Below are 20000 nucleotides of genomic sequence, written 5' to 3' on the forward strand. Positions count from 1 at the left end.
GAGGCTTAAAACTGGGTGAGGAACAGCCAAACTCTGCTACCAAGGTGAGGTTGTGGAAGACAGTTTCATGTCATGGCAAGATTGAGCACAGCAACAAGACACAAGGTAGTTATACTGCATCAGCAAGGTCTCTCCCAGACAAAGATTTCAAAGCAGACTGGGGTTTCAAGATGTGCTGTTCAAGCTCTTTTGAAGAAGCACAAAGAAACGGGCAACGTTGAGGATTGTAGATGCAGTGGTCGGCCAAGGAAACTTAGTGCAACAGATGAAAGACACATCAAGCTTATTACCCTTAGAAATCGGAAGATGTCCAGCAGTGCCATCAGCTCAGAACTGGCAGAAACCAGTGGGACCCAGGTACACCCATCTACTGTCCGGAGAAGTCTGGCCAGAAGTGGTCTTTATGGAAGAGTTGCAGCCAAAAAGCCATACCTCCGACGTGGAAACAAGGTCAAGCGACTCAAGTATGCACGAAAACATAGGAACTGGAGTGCAGAAAAATGGCAGCAGGTGCTCTGGACTGATGAGTCAAAATTTGAAATATATGGCTGTAGCAGAAGGCAGTTTGTTCGTCGAAGGGCTGAAGAGCAGTACAATAATGAGCAGGCAACAGTGAAGAATGGTGGAGGTTCCTTGAACGTTTGGGGCTACATTTCTGCAAATGGAGTTGGAGATTTGGTCAGGATTAATGGTGTTCTCAATGCTGAGAAATACAGGCAGATACTTATCCATCATGCAATATCATCAGGGAGGCGTATGATTGGCCCCAAATTTATTCTGCAGAAGGACAACGACACCAAACATACAGCCAAAGTTATTAACACTAGAATTACCAGAGTCTACGAAAAAACTCGTAAATCCGGCCCACCTTAAAACCATTCTCACCTCTCTTTTGTCTTCTAAATGTGCTGATTAAGATGGGCAGCAAGTAGCCGGCTATTCCATCCCCCACTGTCGCAGAACGTTCACTAAGTTTTCCCAGCTCATGCCTTGTTTGATTATCTGGGAGTGACTGAACTGCTAGAATTTTAGAATGGAAATAATAGATCGTTATTTGGAATACACGCATTTCATGTGTGTTCCGTTTCTACAGTAATCTGTGTAAACACATTGCTAAAACAGAAACATTTTCATATTTTAGTAATAAATGTTACAAAATGTAGGCATAAACTATAGAATGTGTGAAGCCTGAAGTCCAAACATCAAATAAACACTTTCACAAAAGGTTCAAGGATACTACAACTCTTTCCGTGGCTTAACGCTAAGATTTGCTGACTTGGACCACAGCAACCCTGCCATGCTACAGAGACGTGAGTTCGATTCCCAGCTTTGGAGAAAGTGTTTTTTTTTTTTTTCCTCAAACGGACATAAAATTTATAAATTGGTATGCACTGCAAATCGTTAAGTTTAAAATGTCGATCGCGGTTATTTCTGTTGATTAATTCATGCTTTTTAGTTAGTCAGAACAGGAGCTTGTTCAGCTTATTCAGCTTCTGATCTGACTCAAACAGCGCCAGTATAACTTCACACCCAACCTGACGCTGTTCGTTTTCAAATAATATTGCATTACTTTGACAATGTTTTCTGATTGGTACTATTCGCGGCATAAAATGATTTCTTCAAAACGTCACATATATTTGTCTCTTTTTTTTTTTTAAAATGTGCGTTGTAGAACGCAGCAACTGGCCACCTGCATGTTCTTGTGCACACTGAATAAGACAGCGCTATATGCAATCATCAGATTCAAATGTTAACAGTTATATAGCACAGAATGGAAATCAGCAGTTCTTAGCATTGCACCACGCAAGCTGTCATATCAACCGCCTACTGTAACTTGCTTTCTTTTTTCTTCGGTTATAGTCTTGAATAAAAGTGCACTTGTTTTGTTATACTTTTACATCAACATATGTTCCTGTGTTTGAGCTACATGGGCATGCTCAAAAAATATGTGTGTAATGCCACGAAAAATGCATGCAGACACTTCAGTTCGCAAGCATTGGTATGACAATGCAGTCACAAGTACACTGCAGAGCTACAGCGAGTCTTTATGTGAAAACAGCAGTGTCAGATGAGGAGTGTCTGATGATTGCATATAGCGCTGAAGTGACTGCTCTTTACTATGCTTTCCTCTGCATGTCCTAGAGTACAAAAGAAACAGCATACAGCAACATGTGGAGACTGGCAAGATTGTGGGGAAAAAAAACACGTGGTCGTATGTATCGTGATAAACTGCAGAGCTATAGCGCGTCTTTATGTGATAACAGCAGTGTTAGGTGGGCTAGGGAAGGATCCTGAACGCGTCAGAGAATGAAAAGTGAATTAAAAAAAAAGAAATAAATAAAGCTAACCTTTACAAATATCATAAATTACACCGGCTGTTACAGACTGAAATCAAATGTATCTTTTTATTCTAAAACAGTAAAAATAAGAACACTTCACAAAAGGGAGTCATGCAGGATTGAATTCGTTACCTTCTGATTGCCAGTCAGCAACTGATACTGTTGCGCCACGGCGGTAGTTATAGTAAATGAGTGCCAATGTCGCACACTAAGGCGGCTTTTTTTGGCAGCGGCTTTTTTTTTTTGTACCTTTTGTGAAAGTGTTTCTTTGATATTTGGACTCCAGGCTTCATACATTATATCGTTTATGCCTACATTTTGTTACTAGAATATAAAAAAAAGTTTCTGTTTTAACAATGTGTTTACACAGATTACTGTAGAAACACAACACACATGAAATGCGTGTGTTCCAAATAACGATTTATTATTTCCACTCTAAAACTCCACTTCACTCCCAGATAATCAATCAAGACATGAGCTGGAAAAAGTTCGTTAACGTTCTAAGTCGGTGGGGGGATGGAATAGCCAGCTGTTTGCAGCTTGTCTTTATCAGTACATTTAGATGACAAAAGACGCTGGCGGAGAGGTGAGAATGGTTTTAAGAAGCAATTTAAGGTGGGCCGGATCTACGAGTTTTTTTGTAGGCTCTGGTAATTCTAGTGTTAAGACCTATCTTCAGTGTAAAGAAGAACAAGAAGTCCTGGAAGTAATTGTATGGCCCCCACAGAGCCCTGATCTCAACATCGAGTGTGTCTGGGATTACACGAAGAGACAGAAGGATGTGAGGAAGCCTACATCCACAGAAGATCTGTGGTTAGTTCTCCAAGATGTTTGGAACAACTTACCAGCCGAGTTCCTTCAAAAACTGTGTGCAACTGTACCTAGAAGAATTGATGCTGTTTTGAAGGCAAAGGGTGGTCACACCAAGTATTGATTTGATTTAAGATTTCTCTTTTGTTCATTCACTGCATTTTGTTGATTGATGAAAATAAATGATTAACACTTCCATTTTTGAAAGCATTCTTTGCTTATAGCATTTTTTCACACCTGCCTAAAACTTTTGCAAAGTACTGTATATTTTATATATATATATATATATATATATACACATACACACACAGTGGGTACGGAAAGTATTCAGACCCCCTTCAATTTTTCACTCTTTGTTATATTGCAGCCATTTGCTAAAATCATTTAAATTAATTTTTTTCCTCATTAATGTACACACAGCACCCCATATTGACAGACAAAAAAAAGAATTTCTGAAATTGTTGCAGATTTATTAAAAAAGAAAAACTGAAATATCACATGGTCCTAAGTATTCAGACCCTTTGCTGTGACACTCATATATTTAACTCAGGTGCTTTCCATTTCTTCTGATCATCCTTGAGATCACCTTCATTTGAGTCCAGCTGTGTTTGATTATACTGATTGGACTTGATTAGGAAAGCCACACACCTGTCTATATAAGACCTTACAGCTCACAATGCATGCCAGAGCAAATGAGAATCATGAGGTCAAAGGAACTGCCTGAAGAGCTCAGAGACAGAATTGTGGCAAGGCACAGATCTGGCCAAGGTTACAAAAAAATTTCTGCTGCACTTAAGGTTCCCAAGAGCACAGTGGCCTCCATAATCCTTAAACGGAAGACGTTTGGGACGACCAGAACCCTTCCTAGAGCTGGCCGTCCGGCCAAGCTGAGCTACCGGGGGAGAAGAGCCTTGGTGAGAGAGGTAAAGAAGAACCCAAAGATCACTTTGGCTGAGCTCCAGAGATGCAGTCAGGAGATGGGAGAAAGTTGTAGAAAGTCAACCATCACTGTAGCCCTCCACCAGTCAGGGCTTTATGGCAGAGTGGCCTGTCGGAAGCCTCTCCTCAGTGCAAGACACATGACAGCCCGCATGGAGTTTGCTAAAAGACACCTGAAGGACTCTGAGATGGTGAGAAATAAGATTCTCTGGTCTGATGAGACCAAGATAGAACTTTTTGGCCTTAATTCTAAGCGGTATGTGTGGAGACAACCAGGCACTGCTCATCACGTGTCCAATACAGTCCCCACAGTGAAGCATGGCGGTGGCAACATCATGCTGTGGGGGTGTTTTTCAGCTGCAGGGACAGGACGACTGGTTGCAATCGAGGGAAAGATGAATGCAGCCAAGTACAGGGATATCCTGGACAAAAACCTTCTCCAGAGTGCTAAGGACCTCAGACTGGGCCGAAGGTTTACCTTCAAACAAGACAATGACCCTAAGCACACAGCTAAAATAACGAAGGAGTGGCTTCACAACAGCTCTGTGACTGTTCTTGAATGGCCCAGCCAGAGCCCTGACTTAAACCCAATTGAGCATCTCTGGAGAGACCTAAAAATGGCCGTCCACCAACGTTTACCATCCAACCTGACAGAACTGGAGAGGATCTGCAAGGAGGAATGGCAGAGGATCCCCAAATCCAGGTGTGAAAAACTTGTTGCATCTTTCCCAAGAAGACTCATGGCTGTATTAGCTCAAAAGGGTGCTTCTACTAAATAAAGGGCAAAGGGTCTGAATACTTAGGACAATGTGATATTTCAGTTTTTCTTTTTTAATAAATCTGCAACAATTTCAAAAATTCTTTTTTTTTGTCTGTCAATATGGGGTGCTGTGTGTACATTAATGAGGAAAAAAATTAATTTAAATGATTTTAGCAAATGGCTGCAATATAACAAGGAGTGAAAAATTGAAGGGGTTCTGAATACTTTCCGTACCCACTGTATATACACAGTGCATCCGGAAAGTATTCACAGCGCATCACTTCTTCCACATTTTGTTATGTTACAGCCTTATTCCAAAATGGATTAAATTCATTTTTTTCCTCAGAATTCTACACACAACACCCCATAATGACAATGTGAAAAAAGTTTACTTGAGGTTTTTGCAAATTTATTAAAAATGAAAAAACTGAGAAATCACATGTACATAAGTATTCACAGCCTTTGCTCAATACTTTGTTGATGCACCTTTGGCAGCAATTACAGCCTCAAGTCTTTTTGAATATGATACCACAAGGTTGGCACACCTATCTTTGGCCAGTTTTGCCCATTCCTCTTTGCAGCACCTCTGAAGCTCCATCAGGTTGGATGGGAAGCTGCACAGCCATTTTAAGATCTCTCCAGAGATGTTCAATCGGATTCAAATCTGGGCTCTAGCTGGGCCACTCAAGGACATTTACAGAGTTGTCCTGAAGCCACTCCTTTGATGTCTTGGCTGTGTGCTTAGGGTCGTTGCCCTGCTGAAAGATGAACCGTCGCCCCAGTCTGAGGTCAAGAGCACTCTGGAGCAGGTTTTCATCCAGGATGTCTCTGTACATTGCTGCAGCATCTTTCCCTTTATCCTGACTAGTCTCCCAGTCCCTGCCGCTGAAAAACATCCCCACAGCATGATGCTGCCACCACCATGCTTCACTATAGGGATGGTATTGGCCTGGTGATGAGTGGTGCCTGGTTTCCTCCAAACGTGACGCCTGGCATTCACACCAAAGAGTTCAATCTTTGTCTCATCAGACCAGAGAATTTTCTCTCTCATGGCCTGAGAGTCCTTCAGGTGCCTTTTGGCAAACTCCAGGCAGGCTGCCATGTGCCTTTTACTAAGGAGTGGCTTCCGTCTGGCCACTCTACCATACAGGCCTGATTGGTGGATTGCTGCAGAGATGGTTGTCCTTCTGGAAGGTTCTCCTCTCTCCACAGAGGACCTCTGGAGCTCTGACAGAGTGACCATCGGGTTCTTGGTCACCTCCCTGACTAAGGCCCTTCTCCCCCGATCGCTCAGTTTAGATGGCCGGCCAGCTCTAGGAAGAGTCCTGGTGGTTTCGAACTTCTTCCACTTACGGATGATGGAGGCCACTGTGCTCATTGGGACCTTCAAAGCAGCAGAAATTTTTCTGTAACCTTCCCCAGATTTGTGCCTCGAGACAATTCCTTTGACTTCATGCTTGGTTTGTGCTCTGACGTGAACTGTCAACTGTGGGACCTTATATAGACAGGTGTGTGCCTTTCCAAATCATGTCCAATCAACTGAATTTACCACAGGTGGACTCCAATTAAGCTGCAGATACATCTCAAGGATGATCAGGGGAAACAGGATGCATCTGAGCTCAATTTTGAGCTTCATGGCAAAGGCTGTGAATACTTATGTACATGTGATTTCTCAGTTTTTTTATTTTTAATAAATTTGCAAAAACCTCAAGTAAACTTTTTTCACGTTGTCATTATGGGGTTTTGTGTGATAGAATTCTCAGGAAAAAGATGAATTTAATCCATTTTGGAATAAGGCTGTAACATAACAAAATGTGGAAGAAGTGATGCGCTGTGAATACTTTCCGGGTGCATGGATATATATATATATATATATATATATATATATATATATAAAACAAACCAAAAAACATATCTGAAAAAAGTGCTATTTTGAAAAGAGTAGTTTGTGTAATAAATCCTAATACCCAGAGCTATTCAATTTCTTATTTCTGATTCCAGGAATCTCTGTGTTATTGTATTTGGGGAAATTATGATTCTGTAATTTTACACAGCAAAATTAGCAGTGTTAACTCAAAGTAAAAATTAAAACTGTACAAATAAAAAGGGTTTCCGTATATACAGTTCAGTTAAGTGATAACTTCACAACAGTGCTTTGGCAAAATATATGCACCCAACAGGTATGTGAGCAAGTTAAACTAACTTTATGCAACTTTCTCTCTTCATTTACCAATATATGTACTCATACTTTTACATTGGAGAGGTTAACTGTGGTGGATTGTTCCTCCCAAGCCATGCGACTGCTATGTACAATAAGTTCAGTAATACAAGACTTCTTCAAGAATTGTAAAATAAATGGACAGAAGGATGGTTGGTTTCTTTATTTCTTTCTTTGTATTACATTCCATTATTCCTTCTAGTTTTTACAGCTACTAGGAAACTGACTACATCTTTATTGATAATAACTAACTTTTTTGAGGCTCCCCACAATAGGACGACACGCCGAAGAGCGTCTCAAAGCGCGTCTATGGAAGATAGCCTGTCGGTTTGTGGGGAAAATACAGGCTCCCACCACTGTGACAGCTTACCGCAAAAACAAATCCAAAAAGATCACTGTCACGCTATGAGCACCTGCCATCGATGGGTGATGCAAGGAACATTATAAGTGTAGGGAACAGTATTACTTGGCCACTAACCTGGCCACGACCCTGCCTGATTGTTGTGTCTGTGTATAGGAGAGTGGTAGATCCTGCTTCAATAAATAACTGTGCTCTTCCTGTTTCAAGCTGAATAAAGTTGGCTTTGCTAAAGTACCAAGACTCAGCCTCGTGTTTTGGGGTACAAGACAGGGACTCGCACGTCACAATTTACTCAGATCTTTTAAACTCTGAATACATCTCATAGATCTCTCTGAGAATCCCTCAATTATAATTAAGAGGCCAAATATAATTTTACTCTATGCACATGAGAAATCAGCCATCTAGAAGGACAACAGAATTAATGAATGGATGCCTAATGCTTTCTGGAAAAAACTGACTCTTTCAAATACTGTTCAATCACTATTCAGTATGAGACAGAGTTAAATATTACTTTGAACATATCTATTACATTAATATAGAAGTATATATTAAAAAATTAAATGCATAAGAGACCTAGAAGATTATTATTGAAGTTAATTTTTTATATTTAAAAGGGCATAGAATAAAAACAGATAAGAAAAATATTTATAGAATACTACTAAACAAACAAATGAATCCCTGTTATTATAAATAAATCCAACAATAAAAAGTGGTTTCAGTTCCAACACTGTTTATGTGGAATTTGAACTGATCCCTAGTAAGGATGTCATGACACAATCATTTTTGTGCTCAGTTGTTTGTTTTAAAAAAAATCTGGAGAACATTGTTAAGAATGGCATAAAAAAATGGTTGAGATAATTGGGTCTATTTAAGTGTGCATGAGTGATGAAAAATTTCTTTTTCACATGAAGCTTGAACCTTTTATTTGCCGACCGTATAATATGATTCATTCATTTAAGATATGCATAACTTAACTGATAACTTTTTCACACCTAATTTATGTTATTTTTAATACAAACATAGGCAATGCATGAAAAAAGTTGCAATATTACAAATAAGTTGTAAAATACACACTGGCTGCATTTGAGTATTTACGTTGTTTCAGATTACTAGGACCGCATTCAGAATGGAATTCCAAGTGACTTAATTCAGGCAGTTTGACTGTTTAAATTAATTTTGCAAGTGATTCAAATCAGATATGACTGAGTACAAATAGCAAACAAATATATACCAATTTATTAGTAAAATGAAATCTACCTGCGTGGAGTTTGGATGTTCTCTCGGTGTCCACATGGGTTTATTCTGTGTGTCCAGTTTCCTCCCACAGTCCAAAGACATGAATGTTAGGCAGATTGGCAATGCTAAATCTGATCCTGATGCATGTATGTGTGTGTGAGTGTTCACTCTGCAATTGCCTGGCTATTTTTCCAGGGATTGCTCCAGCCTTATGCATGAGGTTTGCAGGGACAGACTCCAGCATACCCAAGATGCTGCACCGCATAAGTAAGTTTGTGGGATGGATGGATGATCAACCACCTACATGCGGACTATAGTGCAGAATGTTTGTCAGTTCACAAAGGCAAGTGAATTAATTATCTCTGTATTCAAAAACCTTTTGACACAAGAGGGGGCCACTCTGTAGGACTCTCTTGGAAAAATATGTGACTGAAACATGACAATTCAGAAAATATGTAGCAATTGGACTTTACTGGCAAGATTTTCTTTGCATTTCAATCATTATCTCACCACACAGCTTCCATAAAAATATAAATTAAATTTAGATCCATGAAATAAACTGACTAGCCTAAAAACTACAAAATACAGTAAAATTATGATACTTCAGTGAAACTATAATGATTAACATTAAACATTTACCACTGATTCCTGTTTGCCATATCCTCACACAGATATGCAAAAAGATCAGTCTCACAATCCAATCAATGCACGATGTCAGAGTCTTTCCACTGAAGGAAAAAACCTTTATTTTATTATATCAGTCTCCAAAGCAATTGCAGTTTGAAGATTATTATTATTATCATCATTATAATTGTTGTTTCTGCTGTTGAATTATCATTTATGTTGTAATGTGTCACCCCATGTAGTGGGAACTGTGGGACACCAGCTTACACTCTAGGTGTCTAGTATGTGGGACTGAGTGTGACCAGGATGATGGTGCAAGACAGGAAGACACAGACACAATAGGGTTGGGTTTTTACAAAAATAAAGTGAGGTTTTATTTACAGGTGCACTTAAAGAAAAACAAAAGTAATATCCTGAGGAAAATATATATCAATACACAGTCCAATACCGCAAAAGACACACAAAACAGTTATAAAATGGAGCCCAAAAATATTGACTATTTACAGTATTTACAGTGCTGACTGAAAGGCCAAACAAAAAAGAAAAATGCACACAAATTAATCAAACCCATATATGCACAAAACTAAAGCTGTCTTCCTCCACAGAAATCCCTGTAAGGAAGCTGCTCCTCCAAACAGTGTATAATACAGGGTTTACTAAGAAAAATACTCAAAATACAGAAAAACTGTATATAGAAAAATAAACAATCCACCATTAACCACAACCCAATAAATACCTCCACCAAAGCTAATCCACAGATATTTACATAAGACGACAAAATATATTTACAAAAGTCAATGCACAAGCAGTAGTGCTTGGTAAATTCAAGACAGTGTTCTACCAAGTATCTCTCTCTCAGCAAGATCTAGCCAAAAGACCCCCTCTAGAGGCTGGAAATTCCCTTTTGTATTCGGCACCTATGCGCCGACCAATTAAGCCGTTGAATGTCATCCTTCCATGGACATGCGATGACGTGGATGCATCTACAAAGAATGCCGTCTCCTGCCCCGCAAAGCTTACTATAAAAATGCGAGCAGCTGGTGCACACACGCGTAGCTGTGCTGGCTTTTGAGACGCAAACTGCGCTTCTCCCAAAAGTGAAAGCAAGCTCTTTATTTTCTTCCCTTCCCCGAGCTACTGCCCAGACAACTGCCGATACGGGATCCCATTTCTAAGCTGTGGCAAGCCGATACTACTGCGCTTCACACTTTCCCTAACTCTTCTAGTTTTATGAGGTCACAGGAGGGACTCGCACGAGTGGAAGACAGACAACGCCATCCCAGACAGTCAATGGCGGAGCTGTCTTTCCACTCCTAAACAAGACTCACCGCAACGCTCCCCAGAGAGTGCTCATGTAGTTTGCGAAGATGGCACTCTGCACTTTGTAAATGGACAAAAAGGCAAGCTTTTATTCTTTATACTTTTTGTTCTTTTTTTCCCCCTAACAAATGTCTCTCTTTTAACACTGAGGAGGACACTAAACTAATTTTATTTAATGGCTGGTAATGCCAGTGAGGCAGGTTACCACATGTAGACATAATTTTCCCCATTCCCCCTTCAAAGCTTTGGATGAATTGGCATCCATGCTGAAAACTGCTGCATCAGCAGGGGTCTGTTTCAGAAAGCAGGATTAGTGTGAAATCCAGTTAACACTAGAATCCCTGAAGCTTACGAAAAAACTCACATTCCCGGGCCACCTTAAATTCCTTCACACATCTCCATCAGTGTCTTGTTTTGCAAATGTGTCTATCAGCACAAGCACCAAGCAGCCTGCTATTCCATCCTTGCCCCCGACGATGCTGATGTCAGTCGCAAACTTCTCCCAGTTCAAGTCTCTTTATAGTGGTGTGAGGTGCCTGGAGTTGTATAGGATACATAATGTATTGTTATTTGGAATACATACATTTAATGTGTGTTCTGTGTCTACAAAGATCTGTGTAAGTGTAGGATGACATGAAATGCAAGGTAAGAAATGCTGAACACATACCTAAAACAGAAACTTTTTCAATGTTATACTAATAATGACGTGAAGTGTATAATGTGTGAAGACTTTAGTCCAAATATCAAATAAAATGTGCACTTTTATTCAAGAATATAATCAAAGAAAAAAAAAATCATTCAATTTACATGTTGCTGTCATTGATTTAAAAACCCAAGCTCAAATGTCAAATCGATAGAAAACGGATTTGTATTCTTAGATATTGCAGAGGTAAGAATTGCTGCCTTATAACCAAACTTTTGCTGGTTCAAGTCTTGGCGCTCCGTGTTTTCAGTAGTAAGCTGCTATTATTATTACTATAATATAATAAAAACATTCATTTGAATTGAGTCTGTAACACCCAGTGTAAATTTTGGCTACTTGTAAAAGTTAGCGCTTTTTTATTATTCAGTTTTATTCTTTCAGTGATGTTCACGTGGTACAACAAATTTGCCTATCCCTCTCTGAGTTAATGGCATTTATCTCCATTCTTTTCACAAGAGCAGCACTGAGGCTGATGCCTGCTCAGAACTATTTGTTGTACCAGCAATCAAAAATATGATGTCCCATGACCGCTATCAGACTGACCGCTATCAGACTATCATGTGGCTTTTGCACTTTGACATCTATGCAGAATATGTGAAAAACTACAGATCTGCTGCGATTTCGGACATCTGGCAATGTTTTGTTGAGAGCTATGTTTTGAGTTACAACTCAGGACAAAGACTTTCCGAGGCTGTGGACATAAAGCTTATGGAGCCATTACTGGACAAAGGAAGAACCATAACAACAGACAGCTTCTTCACAGTACTTTAGCTGGCTAATAGACTGCTGCACCGCAACACAACACTGCTTGGTACCGTAAGTAAAATGGGACTTCCACCTGCAGCTAAAGTCACTTTTGTACGTGAGCAATTGGCCATGCTAGTGTTTACATCTGGCAGTGCCACGCTGATGGCAAACCATCACAAAAATAACCTGTTGTTTCAAAGGAATGTAATAAACAAAATGTTGTATTTTAACTGTTTTATGAAGTCACTTAAAATGTTATCACTTACACAGTTTTGATATTAACCTTTCTGAACATAAACTGTTCAAAAAAATGAAAGGAACACTTTTTAATCAGAGTATAGCATCAAGTCAATGAAATTTCTGGGACATTGATCTGGTCAGTTAAGTGGCAGAGGGTGTTGTTAATCAGTTTCAGCTGCTTTGGTGTTAATGAAATTAACAGCAGGTGCACTAGAGGGGCAACAATGAGACAACCCCCAAAACAGGAATGGTTTAACAGGTGGAGGCCACTGACATTTCTTCCTCTTCATCTTTTTGGACTTTTTTTTCACTAGTTTTGCATTTGGCTATGGTCAGTGTCACTACTGGTAGCATGAGGCGATACCTGGACCCTTTAGAGGTTGCACAGGTAGTCCAACTTCTCCAGGATGGCACATCAATATGTGCCATTGCCAGAAGGTTTGCTGCGTCTCTCAGCACAGTCTCAAGGGCATGGAAGAGATTCCAAGAGACAGGCAGTTACTCTAGGAGAGCTGGACAGGGCTGTAGAAGGTCCTTAACTCATCAGCAGGACCGGTATCTGCTCCTTTGGGCAAGGAGGAACAGGATGAACACTGCCAGAGCCCTACAAAATGACCTCCAGCAGGCAACGGCACCTTGACTTCCATTAGGTATCAGGATGAAATCCTTGGACCAATTGACTCACCCCCATGCTCACCTGACTTAAATGCAATAGAACACCTCTGGCACATTATGTTTCGGTCCATCTGACGCTGCCAGGTTGCACCTCAGACTGTCCAGGAGCTTAGTGATGCCCTGATCCAGATCTAGTAGGAGATCCCGCAGGACGCCATCCATTGTCTCATTACGAGTGACGTTGTCAGGCATGCAAAAAAGCACGTGGGGCCCACACAAACTACTGAGTATGATTTTGAGTTACTGCAAAGAAATTTTGGCAAAATGAACTAGCCTACTGCATCATTATTTCACTTTGATTTTTGGGGAGTCTTTGAATTCAGTCCTTTGTAGGTTGATAATTTCCTTTTCCATCAAACAATGTGGCATCCTTTCGTTTCAAACACATTACCCAGTCCATATCAGTATAGATATCCAGCATGATTTTTTTCCCATTGAGATCTGATGTGTTTTCAAAGTGTTCCTTTCATTTTTGTGAGCAGTTTATTTTCAGAGTATAGAAACATAAATAAAATCAAGATTTAAAAAAACAAAACATAAAAGAAGGATGCAAACCATGACATTGCTGATGTATATTCAGACATTTTGATACTTTTGCTATTAATGTGAAACATTACCACAATTCATATACAGTGAAATGTGCACAAAATCACAACCACACATACCTTTAGGGATAATATGTTAAATAGCCACTTTACATACACTTATCCTCCCCCCATTACTTACTGTACTGCCACTGACAAATTCAAATTACAGGCAGGTAACGATCATATGTGTGAGTAAACTGACAAAGTAAATAGGAAAAGCTAAAGATATAAGTGCACCTGAATTTAATATATATACTGTATATATATTCAAGTGAATGGTAGATATCTACTTGCACAAATGTATCAGAAACGTGATATCTGCAGTTTTTTTTTCTTTTTTTGTTTGAACTACTTTGTCAAGAATGGGCCAACACCCAAAAACATCCAGCTAATGGCCTTGTAGTCAGAAACAGAGAGATGATTAAAAGGCAGAGGCTTATGCCACTTGTGTAGGTAATGCACAGGCTACAGTAAGTCCACCAACAGTTGAGTACAGTGGTACTGAAAGATGCATAGTAGAAGGCATGGCACAGGGTTTCTTCAAGGGTATGGTACAAAAATAAGGTAGTAAGGTCATTGCAAAAGCCCAACTCTGAATAAGGAGCGAGTCCACTGCAGGGTGCATAGGTTCAAAACTTGAATGTGATCACAATATTTCTTATTATAGTCCACTGCACTTAATGCGATTTGCACCAATGTACAATTCAACGGAGAATAAAAGCAACATTATTAAACAAGAAATAAACATCGGTTTCTTTTTCCAAATAAATTACATCCTTTAATACAGGCATGTGCCATTGCCAGAAGGTTTGCTGCGTCTCTCAGCACAGTCTCAAGGGCATGGAAGAGATTCCAAGAGACAGGCAGTTACTCTAGGAGAGCTGGACAGGGCTGTAGAAGGTCCTTAACTCATCAGCAGGACCGGTATCTGCTCCTTTGGGCAAGGAGGAACAGGATGAACACTGCCAGAGTCCTACAAAATGACCTCCAGCAGGCAACGGCACCTTGACTTCCATTAGGTATAAGGATGAAATCCTTGGACCAATTGACTCACCCCCATGCTCACCTGACTTAAATGCAATAGAACACCTCTGGCACATTATGTTTCGGTCCATCTGACGCTGCCAGGTTTCACCTCAGACTGTCCAGGAGCTTAGTGATGCCCTGATCCAGATCTAGTTGCTACCTTCTGTGTGCAGCTGCTTCTTGAAGCGACATGCTGCAAAAGCTCAAAGGGCACGTATTGATTTTTGACTTTGTTTTTCTCTGTCTCTCTCTCACTCACTCCCTGCTCTTGACGGAGGGGGTGTGAGCTGCCGCCTTCAATAGCATTGTACCAGCGGTGCTTCGCATACTTAAAAGCCAAACAGCTATTGATTTTGTCTGTTTCTGACATGCTCTGCTCCTGACGCGCACTCATTTGAAGAGAAGATATGTTTGCATTCTTTTAATTGTGAGACAGAACTGTCATCTCTGTCTTGTCATGGAGCACAGTTTAAACTTTTGAAAAAAAGACAAATGTTTGTTTGCAGTGTTTGAATAACGTTCCTGTCTCTCTACAACCTCCTGTGTTTCTGCGCAAATCTGTGACCCAAGCATGACAATATAAAAATAACCATATAAACATATGGTTTCTACTTCGCGGATTTTCTTATTTCGTGGGTGGCTCTGGAACGCAAACCCCGCGATGGAGGAGGGATTACTGTAATACTACATATAGCTTTCTGCTCCGACTCTAGCGACATTTGTAAATACAGCGTACTAATTAACAAGAAACACAATGTTTTTCGGCCACATTGCCGTCAGCTGTGTCGTTATTTTCTCTTTCCGTTTTATATTCAATATATATTGGCGTGGCGGCCCCTGGGATTTGGCGGCACTGTGCAGGTGCACAGTTTGCACATGCCTAAGGCTGCCCCTGCCGCAGCCTAGTACTTCAGTTGCAATGTCACGGCTCATTAACATTGGACAAGGCTCGTGGCTATACTAGCAGATGACGTTTCCGGTACAGTAATGCCATGGGAAAACGCGCTTTTGTCAGAAGACAGAAGTAAGAAAAGTCAATAAGTAACACCAAACATGCAGAATGATTCAATCACAAACGATAGTAATCATTTTGTACAAGTTCAGTGCTAACTAGGATCTGTCATGCGGGCCGCACAGATTTCTGTTGCGGGCAGCATGCGGCCCGGGGGCCGCATGTTTGACATGCCTGCTTTAATATATACAACAATACATATATAAGACTGCATTTTGCTGTCTTGTTGCTGTGTGCTTATTTTTTATGATTTACAGAAGCAAACAATACAACAGCTACAAAATGACAGTAGGATAATGGCACCTAATGGCAATAAGATTTTAAGAGGTAGCTTTTTTAACCTGTTTAACAAAATAGCATCTAATTTTCTATAATACTACTGTATACTCATTCCTGTGATCCATTTTCATAATACAGTAAAATGCTTATGAGAATTTTTTTTTTTTTAACTTTATGTGCTACACAGACATCCTCTCGGTATCCTATTTCATACCTGTGATCAGATGTTTTTAATTCTGCTCTGCCATAAAATAAAAGATTTCCAGGTTTCCATGTATAAGTTGGCTTTTCTTCTTCATTAGCATCTGTATTCAGTAAATTCACATCTTCAGCTAATAACAAAAAAAACAGAAACATTAATGAAATATGTTGAATACATTGATTCAACACTTATAAACAGTAACAGACATATACGGGTAGGTCTTGAGTTACAACAATTCCACAGGTAAGTAAAAGCACATAAAACTCTAAATGTTATCTTCTTAGCTGAATTTGCTTAAATTTCATCTAGTGATTTTTGTATATTACTCTTGAACACAACAAGCTAGTTTTGACATGATTGATATGTAATACCCTTCACTAACAGTGAGCAATAGCACTGTACACTATAGACTTTGTCACCATTTTCAGTTATTTTGTGCTTTCATTTGTATTTGTCAGCAAATGTTAACTGCAGTTGGGCAAGCGATCAGACACAGATATGCAGCTCAATTGGTAACTGGGCATAACGCCCAGCACTGTAAGCATGATTCTCACCAATGCCATCTATAAAGCTGCTGAGACATGGAGGTGACATTCTTAACGATGCCTTAGCAAAGAATGTGTCACGAGTGTAACCGGCAACATATACTATTATCTCTGTCATGGGTAAGCAGAAAGACACGTAGCTGTCCATATAGCTGAGGAGAGCTAGAACCTGCTGCTTGTGATGCCTAGATCTCTATGCTCTGTTTGTGGCCGTGTTTTTTCAGAGTACAGTTGGTGCGAATGGAACTGTGACACTCTTGCTGATCCCTAAAGCAAGACAGCCCGTCTCTGAAGGATTATTTATCAGTTAGTGATGGCTTTTCATGTCAACATTATCTCTTTTCCAAATCTTTGAAGTACTGTGTTATCATCAAAAACTGTAGGATATTTAAGCATGAAGTCAACAAACTACACCCTTTACCCAAAATACACAGTATAATTCCTCTGCACATGTCCAAACCAATGCAATCTCACCTCGCTGACTTTGTCTCCAAACCTTCCAACCTGAGCTGACCCTCTAATGTACTCATTTCTAATCATGTCCTTCCTTGTCAAACCCAATACAAATCTTGACATCTTTAACTCTATAACTTCCAGCTCTGTCTCCTGTTATTTGGTCAGTGCCACCGCCTCCAACCCATATAACATAGCTGGTCTCACTACCGTCCTGCAGACCTTCCCTTTCACTCTTGCTGATATCCATCTGTCACAAATCACACTTGACACTCTTCTCCACCCATTCCACCCTGCCTACACTTTCTCTTTTTCACTTCTCTTCCACAATCCCCATTACTCTGTACTGTTGATCCCAAGTATTTAAACTCATCCACCTTCACCAACTCTACTCCCTGCATCCTCACCATTCCACTGACCTCCCTCTCATTTACACACATGTATTCTGCCTTGTTCCTACTGACCTTCATTCCTCTCCTCTCTAGAGCAATATCCCCACCTCTCTAGGGTCTCCTTTACCTGCTCCCTACTCTCACTACAGATCACAATTTAGAATACCCTCATCTATTTTGTTGACATACAATGTAGAGAAAAGCCAAGCAAAATGACACCTTTTATTGGCTAACTAAAAAGATTACAATATGCAAGCTTTCGAGGCCTGAAGAAGGGGCCTGAGTTGCCTCGAAAGCTTGCATATTGTAATCTTTTTAGTTAGCCAATAAAAGGTGTCATTTTGCTTGGCTTTTCTCTACATTCATAATGGCTAACACGGTACAACACCCTAGTACTGTTGACATACAATGAGGGTGACAGCAATATTCAGTTAATCAGGTCTGACATGATTTTTCTATTTCAAGTAACATGATTGCTGTTTTTTTTTGGGAAATTTCCAGGCAGTCCAGAAAAAATAGAATTTTTTAAGCTATGACATGAGTCTGCCCTGCATCTTCCTCTAGTGGAATGGAAGAAAACCCTTCCATCAGAAGACACAGAAGGGAATTAAAAACCTATATCTAAAGCAATCTTGGCCAGATTTTCTCTAAGAACAGCAGCTCTACTGCAAAATCTTCCTTAATGACAGAATGGCTCCCTCCATCACAGGGACTAAATCAAAAGGAAACTTCAAATTACAATCTCAGATTTTTGGCATTACCCAAAATTTGCAATCACACCATGGAACAGGAGGAAACTGATATTAACTGTTTAAGAAATTAATTTCATTGTCAATTTATTTATAGAGCACATTTAAAACAACATCAGTAAATATACAATAAAATAAACAATAAAACACAATACAACCAGCAGTAAATTGAAACAAACAAATGACTAAGAGGAGGGAACCTTCAGTATCACTGAAGGTCATGGAAAGCTAGAGAACAGAAATCTGTATTCAACCTAGTTTTAAACAGTTCAGCTGAAGGTGACACCTTAATGTAATAAGGTAAAGGATTCCACAGACAAGGTGCAGCAGCTGCTACAGCCCTGTCACCCTTAGGTTAGCACTTAGTACAACGGACAACAAGAGACAACTAACTGGTAGATCTAAGCTCTCTGGATGGCTGGTATCTATACATATTAATAAAAGGCAAAGCCCTCACTGACTGACTGACTGACTGACTGACTCATCACTAATTCTCGAACTAGGTGGAAGGCTGAAATTTGGCAGGCTCATTCCTTACAGCTTACTTACAAAAGTTAGGCAGGTTTCATTTCGAAATTCTACACGTAATGGTCATAACTGGAACATATTTTTTGTCCATATACTCTAATGGAGGAGGCGGAGTCACGTATCGCGTCATCAGGCGGAGTCACGTATCGCGTCATCACGCCTCCTACGTAATCACGTGAACTAAAAACAAGGAAGAGATTTACAGCACGAGTCAAACGCGGGAACGAAGGTAAATGACGTTAATTTTTGACTGTCTTTTAATACTGTTTAAGCATACATATTAACACATGTGCAATTAAACGTGTGCATTTACGGGGTGATTTCTCAGGCTTAAAAGCTCGCCTTTTACTAAAAAGGTACATGCAAAACTATTTTCAACCATTCTATGATCTGCTTCTCACAACTGAAGGCACCGTGGCTGATGTTACGTCACTTGCTGTCCAACCATAAGCGTTACCTGGTAGGTAACCGGACACACACTTCACTCCCTTACGGGAATCGAACCTCTGAGGTTTTCTTTTGTTCTTAATTAAAATTTAAAAGCAATACTTCACCGCTGCTAAGACCCTCTAGCGCTGACGTCCGAGGTTCGATTACCGTAAGCAAGTGCAGTGAGTGTGTAATTACATTCACGGCATTCGTAGTCTGATTCACACTCTGATTGTATGGGTGGTTACCTACCAGGTAACGCTTATACTTGGCCACCAAGTCAGGTCGAAGTGATCACTCGAGTAAAGGCAGCTTCACAAAAAAACAGATCCTTAACAAACTGTTATTAGTATATTTTCCCTCAATTTAAAAACGTTTTATTTTCTTCTTAATAAAAATTTAAAAGCGGTACTTCGCCGGTGCGAAGCGCGTGGATTTGACCGACTGACACATGCAGACATATTCATGAGTGCAGGTACTTCGCAAAGAAAGCACCGTGTAAACCTAAAGTTTAAATTAAGTTCATAGACCTACAAAAGGTTGCCATTCATTTGAGGCAAGATTGCTTTTCTTCTGTACAACTATACGTTGCATTCTCAAGAGTGTGCTTGCACGGCTTCAGATATATATATATATATATATATATATATATATATATATATGTATGTGTATATATAAATATGTAAGCTTATAAGTACTGCCTTACTTCTCTTTAAGAAAGGAAGATGTAATGATACTTGATTTAAACGATTCCATGTCTTCCTGGGTTTGCGTAGCTTATTGTCAATATCTTTACACCTGTTTTTAATACTTATTTACTGAAACG

The 20000-nt window shown here is 39.9% G+C and overlaps 1 protein-coding gene across 1 annotated transcript in view; it reads right to left on the reverse strand.

Moving 5' to 3' along the window:
* The window catches only part of synj1 (synaptojanin 1), a 540854-nt gene that overhangs the window by 131210 nt on the left and 389644 nt on the right, over nt 1-20000 (reverse strand). Inside the window, 1 exon segment of the mRNA XM_051926623.1 lies at nt 16091-16208. Coding sequence (XP_051782583.1) covers nt 16091-16208 — 118 coding nt within the window.

The sequence above is a fragment of the Erpetoichthys calabaricus genome, chromosome 4 (assembly GCF_900747795.2).
Source record: "Erpetoichthys calabaricus chromosome 4, fErpCal1.3, whole genome shotgun sequence".
Taxonomy (NCBI): Eukaryota; Metazoa; Chordata; class Cladistia; order Polypteriformes; family Polypteridae; genus Erpetoichthys; species Erpetoichthys calabaricus.